At 38.5% G+C, this 9,416-nt stretch overlaps 1 protein-coding gene across 1 annotated transcript; it reads left to right on the forward strand.

The window, feature by feature from the left end:
- Nucleotides 1-8,513: 8,513 nt before the first annotated feature.
- Nucleotides 8,514-9,416, forward strand: LOC101245136 (uncharacterized). The gene has a single exon (XM_004251879.5). It carries the CDS (start codon nt 8,578-8,580, stop codon nt 9,199-9,201), a length of 624 nt encoding a protein of 207 aa, XP_004251927.1. The 5' UTR covers nt 8,514-8,577; the 3' UTR covers nt 9,202-9,416.

Raw genomic sequence — 9,416 nt, forward strand, 5'->3', positions numbered from 1 at the left:
TGCTTTCTACTGGGAGAGGGTGATGGCTTTGGTGATGGTGGTGAGAAAAATAAAATTGATTTGCGTAAAAGAAATGGATTGTTATATTAAGTGGGTGGATCGGATCGAATTAAAATTGGATAATTAAGTAAAATTGGGTAATTTTAATTGATGTGGGCTTTTCATTCAAGGAGGAGTATATTTGTTAAGTTTGTTAACGTCAGAGGTAAAAATAACTTACTTTTAATGACAAGGATAAAGTCAACCAATAAGATAAAATTGAGAGATATTTTTGACTATTTTCCCTATTTAAATTTTGACTTAACACACCATCATACATGGTATTAATTTTTAAACCAAGTTCATGAAATTTGCAGAAATGGAGACCATATGTAAGTCTTGAAGGGAGTTAAAGGTACCTATATTGTTACTATGAAAAAGTTATTCAAATAATTATAAACAGTTTTAAAAGGACTGAAATTTGCAATCTTAGAAATATATCACTTGCTGTAACAAATAAGATGATTTGATGACGTAAATAATTCTTATGTTAAACAATATATATTAATCGAAAAATGATTTAAAATGTCCATGAACTATCATAAATTTTTTAAATGTAGTCTTCATTCATTCATTTTTATTATTTTTGCTTAAAATTAGTGAAAGATGAGATTTGTCTTATCAAAGTTAGATGAACTTTTTCCTTACTTGTTCTAATTTAATTATGATCGAAGGGCTTGTTAAATTAAATTTAATGGAAATTTTAAATATGACATGTGCCGTCAGTATATAGTTACTCATTTACATATACACCTGTAATCATTTAAAATTTATTAAATATAAATTTATAAAATAATTCGGGTTATATTGAATTTATAAATATATTAATCCAAATAAATATTGTGAATTGATATAATTGAGTTAAATATTTAAGTCCAATAAATATGGATTTAATTAAAGTTTAAATTAATTGATTTGGGCTACATTGGATGAACCTAATTTGTTAAACCCAATCTCATCTCATTCTAGAGCCCATCTTGGCGCCACGTGTGCAGATGATGTGGCATGCCAAGTCAAACTCCTCTATTCTAAAACTATAAATAGGGTCCTCATAATTCAGAAAAGGGAAAAAATTCTAAACAAGAAGTTAGAGAAACTCCATGGTACAAACGCCATTTAATTCTCTACAAAGCTACAAGTTTAAGAATTCAAACATTCAAGTTCAAGAACGATCAAGATCAAGACCACCGAATTCAAGAACAAGCTCAAAGCCCTTGAGTTCAAATAAAAGTCAAGATCAAGATAAATTTCAAGTTCAAGTTCATCATAGATCCAAGAATAAGCTTTAAAGCCCTTGAAATTATATTTGAAAAGGCGAATTCAGAGTAATTATAGAGATTGTAACACTCGCATTTGAAATAAAATTGATTGTTGCTATAATTTTCCGTTCTTGATTATTGTTTTCTCGACGCGAATTTTATTGTCTATGAACAATCAAGATCAAGACCACCGAATTCAAGAACAAGCTCGAAGCCCTTGAGTTCAAATAAAAGTCAAGATCAAGATAAAGTTCAAGTTCAAGTTCATCATAGATTCAAGAACAAACTTTAAAGCCCTTGAAATTATATTTGAAAAGGCTAATAGATGAATTACAGAAATTGTAACACTCGCATTTGAAATAAAATTGATTGTTGCTATAATTTTTCATTATTGATTATTATTTTCTCAACGCGAATTTTATTGTCTACAACACCATTTTCTAATTTACTCGACTCAAGATCATACCAAACTTTTTTTTTACTGTACTTTTTAAATTTATTTTTCATCAAAAAATTATCTTCCGAAAGTCCATTACGGAATAAAATAATAATATTAGAAAAATGACCTTTATAGGTTGGTGTTTTGCAAATTTCTTAGTAAAGAAAAACCGATCTGCAGAGATTTTCCGAAAATTTTTTGGCATTAGAAAAATGACTTCAAGAGATCAATCCGATAAAAATAATAATTTAAATAATCGATTTCTTTTTATCACTTTTGGTAGACATTTTATATTTTTTCAAGCAGATTAGTGTTTGATCGGGGCAAGTTAAAGTAATTTTTAATTGGGTTTCTTTTTTTCCCTGCAAATTTATCACTATGACGCCTTTTATGAAACATAAAAAATATCAATAGGGATAAGTGCAAGCAAGGGGGCTAGACCTTAACTTACTAATCCTAATGAAGTATCTAACGTCTACTACCTAATAATCATGAAGAAAATTAAAACTAAATAAAACTAAGTGTTTTCTGAACATCACAGAGTTTTGTAATACACTCCAAAATGATATTACAAACGACGATGCTTAAATAATGTAAAAATATGCCAATCAAGAAGAAAGTTAAGTTATCAGCTTCAAACTTTCTATTACGAACACATGAACTAAAAAAGATTGATTGTCCATCAAAAGTAACTTAAAGTATTTTTCTCTTGTCATTTTTCTTCAGACCTATCCAACAACATTTGATCATTCATATTTTCTTAATGGATTTATTGGATCTTGTTGAACCTATTTATACTGTTAAATGATTCTGCTTTGCCTATCGCATCGATAGGTGCCTTGAAACAAACTCTTCAGCCAATTTACCGTCTCAACTATGTTTTCTTCCATGTGTCTTCTTTTTGCTTTTGTTGCTTCCACTTCTTTGTTGCCTAGGTGATATATCTCCTTCCCTAGCCACTCTATCAAAGCACATCCAAGATATCTTCCTCATCTTCGTCAAGAGAATCCTCATCTTCATCAAAATAATCCTTGCCCAAATCAATTGTATTTGACATTAAGACCCTTGACTCATTCTTCTTTGCAATCACACATTTAGGCATAAATACGGGAGATTCAACACTTAAGTTTCAGTGGGTACATAATGCACAGTCATGGTGCCGGCTTGAACTTCATCGTGAACAAAGAGATAATCGGTATCAACATGCTTCATTCTGGTGTGTAGGACGGAATTCTTGGCCACACAGATGGTTGATTTGTTGTCACAATAGAGAACAGGAATAGTGTGAGTGGCGCGGAGTTCGCGAAGAATATATGTGACCCACATGGTCTCAGCAGTGAGAAGAGCAAGGGCGCGGTATTCAACTTCAGTCGAGGACCGAGAGACTTTGGGTTATTTTTTTGTACACCAGGAGATCAGGTTCGGCCCCAAAAAACGAGAAACCCCGATGTAGATTTTCTGTCATTTTTATCATTCGCCCAATCTAAATCTGAGAACCCCCGAAGCTCCAAGTCCCCGGGTCGAATGAGTAAACCACGACCAAGAGTGCCAAAAATGTACCTGAGAATGCGTTTTAGACAATGGTAATCATGTTCACTTGGTTGATGCATGCGCTGAGCAACTTGGTTGACAACAAACTGGATGTCAGGACGGGTAATGGCCAGATACTGTAGAGCCCCAATGAGGCTGCGGAAGTGGGTGATATCGGCAAAGGGGGTGTCGGCTCCATTCGTAGACGAAGAGACTGCCATCGGTGTTGGTTGACTGGTGCATTTTTCCAGTCCAACTTTCTGCAACAGATCTCGAGCATATTTTGACTGATGAAGAAACAAGCCGCTGCCTGTCCGAGAAACCTCCATTCCCAGAAAATAATGTAACGGGCCAAGGTCCTTTATTTTGAAGGTAGTATGCATAGCTTGAGTGACATCCTGAATGAGAGCTGCAGTAGAGCCTGTAATAATGATATCACCTACATAGACAAGAAGAATGACTGTACTGTGTGCTGAATGTCGAGTAAACAGACTCGTGTCGTGTACGCAACACGTGAAGCCGAGTCCTTGGAGGAACGTTTGCAGACGTGTGTACCAAGCACGGGGGGCTTGATTGAGCCCATACAGAGACTTCTGGAGTTTGCAAACATGTTGAGGGAAGCGGGGATCAACATAGCCCGGTGATTGCGTCATGTAGATAGTTTCATCAAGCATGCCATGAAGAATAACATTGGAAACATCCAACTGATGGATGAGCCAATTGTTGCGCACGGCGAGTGACAGTACCAGGCGAATGGTTTCCTGCCGAATAACAGGACTGAATGTCTCGGAATAATCAAGCCCATACTCCTGATTGTAGCCTTTAGCAACCAAACGAGCCTTGTACTTGGAAATACTGCCATCTGTATTGTGTTTAATTTTGTACACCTATTTACAGCCCACTGGGTGCCGCCCATGGGGCTTAGGTACAAGAACCCAAGTTTTCTGATCAGTCAAAGCCTTAAACTCGTCATCCATAGCATGACGCCAATAAGCATTTTTTGAGGCAACAGAGTAGGTTGTTGGTTCACTATCGGGAAGGGGTGTATTTGGTAGTATGGTAGCCTGAAAGGTTTTGGGTTTAAAAATAACAGCTTTGCCACGGGTTAACATGGGATGAGTATTGGGGGGTGGCACGGGCGGTGGTGATTCGAGGGTGGCCGGGAAGGACCCAAAACGGATCGGGCTGGAGATGTTGTGGGTATGGGGTGGTTCGAGTTGATTGTGAGTGTGGGTGGTGGTTGCGGGTGTATTGTGGGTGACGATCGAAGGGGTGATGAGGGGTGGTTGGGTAGTGGGTGGAGGTGTGGGGGAAGGTGGTGAGGGACCCTGTGAGTATGTTTGAAAAAGGGGAAGGACGCCAATGAATGATGTATTTGTAGAGGAGGAAATAGACTCGTAGGGAAACTCATTTTCGACAAATTTGACATGATGAGATATGTAGACTTTATGAGTTTGTGGGTCAAGACAGCGATAATCCTTGGAGGTAGGATGATAGCCCAAAAAAATACAAGGACGGGATCGGGGTTGTAATTTGTGAGTAATATGAGGGCGTAGCCAAGGGTAGGCAAGACACCCAAAGACGCGGAGGTTGGTATAATTGGGAAGTTCTTGGTAAAGGAGTTGATAGGGTGATTTGTTGGAGAGGGTGTGGCTAGGCATTCTGTTAATGAGGTAGTTTGCGGTGGCTGGAGCTTCTACCCAAAAGGAGACAGGAAGATGAGATTGATGTAGAAGAGTAACCACCGTTTCAATGAGATGGCGATGCTTACGCTCAGCCACCCCATTCTGTTCGGGAGTGTATGGACAGGAGGTTTGATGTATAATTCCCACGGATTGCAGAAACTGGCCAAAGATGTTATTTACATATTCCTTTCCATTGTCACTTCGAAAAAGTTTAACATGAGAATTGAATTGTGTTTTGACCATTTTTTCAAAAGTGACAAAGGTGGTGTATGCCTGTGATTTGTGTTTTAGTCAGTACAACCAAGTGTATTTTGTAAAATCATCCACAAAACAAATATTATAGCGAAAACCAGCAAATGAAGGAACAACAGTAGGACCCCATAGGTCAGAATGAATAAGTTGAAAAGGTGCAGTTGTACGCTTCTCAGATAAAGTAAAAGGTAATTTATGAGATTTAGCAATTGAACAGGAGTCACAATTGTTTACATGAATGGAAGAAAAACCTAATTGAGACATTAAAGAATTTATTATTTGAGTAGACGGGTGACCCAGACGACTGTGCCACAACAGACTGTGGCCATCAGCCGAAAGAGCCACCGGAGCCACAGGAACGCTTTCTGAAACTGGGTGGGCAGACGAACTTGTGCCAGGAAGAACGTACAGACCATGCTTACAGGGCCCCTGAAAAATCACCCTCTTGGTAGTATTGTCTAGGATCTGAAAATCATTAGAGGTGAACAAGAGTGAGCAATTATTGTCTTTTGTGAATTGGTGAACTGAAAGGAGATTGGTTTTAATAAAAGAAACGTGGGTAAGGTTACCTAGGTGAAAGATAGCGGTGGGGGTGTTAATGGTACCCGTGCCAGTGTGAGAAATAGTAAGGGACTCACCGTTTCCAACAGTAATACCATTGGAGCCATGATATGGATTTGGAGCGTTAAGCTTGGATAGATAAGAAGTAACGTGCATGTTGGCCCCAGTATCCAACAGCCATTCAGAGGAGGGGCCGACTTGAGATGCATAATTGGCACGGTTATCACTATTTCGGCTCTCCTCATACCGAAACCAGCAACGAACAGCGGTGTGTCCTGTTTTCTGACAGATTTGACAAGTTGGACGATCCCGCTCGTAAGTGCCCTGCCCGCCGCTGGAAGATGACTGTCCCCCGCTGCTGAAGGAGTGCAGGCTATTGTTGCTGTCGTGCTGCTGACCGTCGTACGGCGGACGACTGCCCTACCGACCGCCGCGCCCGCGGCCTCCGCTGTTTCTGCCGTAGCCGTCGCGACTCCCCTGCCGGCCGCCACCACGACTTCCCTGCTGGCCGCCACCACGCCCACCGCGATAGTTCTGGCTTGCGGTGAGGGCGGTGGCCGACTCCATAATAGCGGCTTCTCGGAGAAGAAGTTTGCTCTCCAGATCCACGTTGATTTCTTCACTTTTAGCCACGAGGAGAGAGTAGCCAGGTCAACGGGCGTTGGACTGATGCAAACCGCCTGTTTAATGGAGGAGTAAGCTGATGGGAGCCCCCGAACGACGCACATGACGAGATCTTTTTCGAGAATGATTTCATTCACGGTGTCGAGGGCTGTGATGATGGTGGAGACCTCGTCTAAATACTCCGCCATAGTTTTCGTGCCTTTGGTAATTGTGTGGAGACGATCACACAATTGAAAAATATGAGAGTGGGAAATTGATGCATAGCGTGTTGCGAGAGCCGTCCACAGGGCTGAAGCAGTTGTGTAAGATCGGACGTGTTTCTGAACCGTGGGAGAGATGACCGCAATGACGGCATTGGCCAGATTGGTTTTTTCTGATTTATCCGTGGCGGTGATGACTGCCGGCGGCGGTTCTGTGCTTCCATCGACGTATTTGAGAAGGTAATTGGCCTCAAGGGCTGTAAGAACGGTGATTTTCCATGTAGGGTAATTTATGTCTGATAATTTTTTCGGGAATCAGGGCATGAAGATGCTTGAGAAGGAGTTTAACGCCAGAAGGAAGTGAATCGAGAGGATCCACCTCGGTTGTCATGGCTGCCGCCGCCCAAGAGAAGAGAGGGAACGATCGGTGCCCTAATGAGAGAAAAATAACCTAGAGAAAAGAAGATCTAGGTTTTCTGGCTCTTGATAACATGAAGGAATATTGATTGTATTGAAGTGTTAACCTAATAAGGGAAAAATGGGAGATATATATAGGAGATATAGGAAGGAGTACTAATCCTAATAGGACTAGGATTAAGGAGTACTAATCCTAATAGGACTAGGATTAGTATACAGTAAATACTAATATTATTTAATACTATTTATTTAATACTATCTGTTATTAGTTGCTATTCAAAGTAGGTGGGGAGACCTGCTCTTCTTGGATCAAATCGTTGTCATTCTCTGTTAACTTTACTTGCTTTCCATTAGTCTTAGATAAAGTATTAAAGTTATTCGAACATAATAGGTCTCTTGAGGCATTACTAATATCTTGTCTCTTTTTACTATCATGAAAAATTTCCAATCGCTTCCTTTTCACTACATGAAAAATTATTTTGACTACTCGGGAAAAGACTCCGATTACTAGTTGAATTTTTGTGTCTAATCAGTGTTCAATTTTTAATTACATTCTTGATTTCAAACTTGCAAACTAATTTAATTGGATCAATAATAAAATATCTCATATATATATATATATATATATATATATATATATATATATATATATATATTAAAAAATTCAGTCTAAGGACATAAAAATATGAGCAAAAAGTATAACTAGATAGATATTCTTAGCAAAATAGGTGACCGATTCCAAAGATATATTTAGACATTTAACAATAGTCCAAGTGCATTTTTTTGTCCTTTTTGTTCCATTATTTAAAGTCATTCACCTATGGTTAAAATATGTACTAAGGAGGAATGTGGGTTACCATTAAATAGGTAGACATGGAAGTTGTCGTAATATGGAGGATAATTTGTGAAGTAGTCAAAAGCAGAAAATGAGCTACCATAGCCTAACAGATTCCATGTCACGGGAATCACTATAGCTATGAAGCTGTAATCCATAAAAAATGTTGATCTAATAATTCCCTTCCATTATAATATTCTTTTTACAAGAGGAACTTTTATTATTATTCTCAGAGTTTTATTTATGTAATAAAATTTGAATTAGTATAGAGTTTTGAGAAAAAAATATTTTTGGAATTTTTAATCTAAATAAAATTATACATGTGATCATAAATGATTTATTAAAAGTAAAATAAATATTTCAAAGTTAAATTGTTACTCCCTCTATCCCATACTCTTTTCTTTTTTAATCGATTTCTTACTCTAATTGAACTATTGGAGACAACTTAAATGTAAATTTTTTTTTTCTTTATCAAAATGATTGGCTGCTATATAAATATCTAATGGTTATTATACATAAATTTTAATATTTTTTATAAAAAATATCGAGCTAAATCATATCGTTTAAATATAGAGATGTGTTATTTATTTAAAAATTAATTTTAAAAAAGTGAATATTGTAAATTAGGATGGAAAGAGTATTATATTGGTTGTCGCAGTATAAATACCCTGCATGCCATTACATTTGTTCAATCATCTTTGCAACGATTTGTGTGCTTTAGCTTCCTTACAATAACATGGCTTCTATAACTAAAGCCTCATTACTTATCCTTTTCCTCTCCTTGAATCTCCTTTTCTTCGCCATAGTCACTGCAACTAATACTGATTGTGCCTTCTGTCCTTATCATCCTCCTGGTAGCGGTGGCAGCGGAGGTGGCGGTTCAGGCAGTGGCGGCGGAGGTTCGGGCAGTGGAGGTGGAGGCGGAGGTTCGGGCAGTGGAGGTGGAGGCTCGGGCAGTGGAGGAGGCGGTTCGGGCAGTGGAGGTGGAGGTTCGGGCAGTGGAGGAGGTGGTTCGGGCACTGGAGGTGGAGGTGGAAGCGGAGGTGGAGGTGGAGGTGGAGGTGGAGGAGGTGGAGGTGGAGGTGGAGGTGGAGGTGGAGGTGGACAAGTAAGGTGTCCAAGAGATGCTTTGAAACTTGGTGTGTGTGCTAATGTACTTAATTTGGTGAATGTAGTAGTGGGGTCTCCACCAACTCTTCCATGCTGCAGTTTGATACAAGGACTGGCAAATTTAGAGGTGGCAGCTTGTTTGTGCACAGCTATAAGAGCAAACATACTGGGCTTAAATCTGAATGTGCCACTCACTCTTAGCCTCATTCTCAACAACTGTGGAATGAATAATAGTGGCTTCACTTGCTAAGGCATTCTGCTCTTTCTCTTATATATGTCTTTATCATTATCATGAATTTCCTAGTCTTAAATTGCTGTAAATAAGCGAATTTGCAACATCAACTTATATATTAAGCAGATTCGTCAACCAGTTGATATTTGTACTCAAAAGGCTTACTACTACTATATATGGACTGTCTTCTCTATTTCATAATTATAAGAGTAAGAATATTTATATTTGGTTTT

This window comes from Solanum lycopersicum, chromosome 3 (assembly GCF_036512215.1).
Source record: "Solanum lycopersicum chromosome 3, SLM_r2.1".
NCBI lineage: Eukaryota > Viridiplantae > Streptophyta > Magnoliopsida > Solanales > Solanaceae > Solanum > Solanum lycopersicum.

Excerpts from the sequence above, each read along its gene's own strand:
- LOC101245136 (XM_004251879.5), top strand. The coding sequence starts at position 8,578 with ATGGCTTCTATAACTAAAGCCTCATTACTTATCCTTTTCCTCTCCTTG.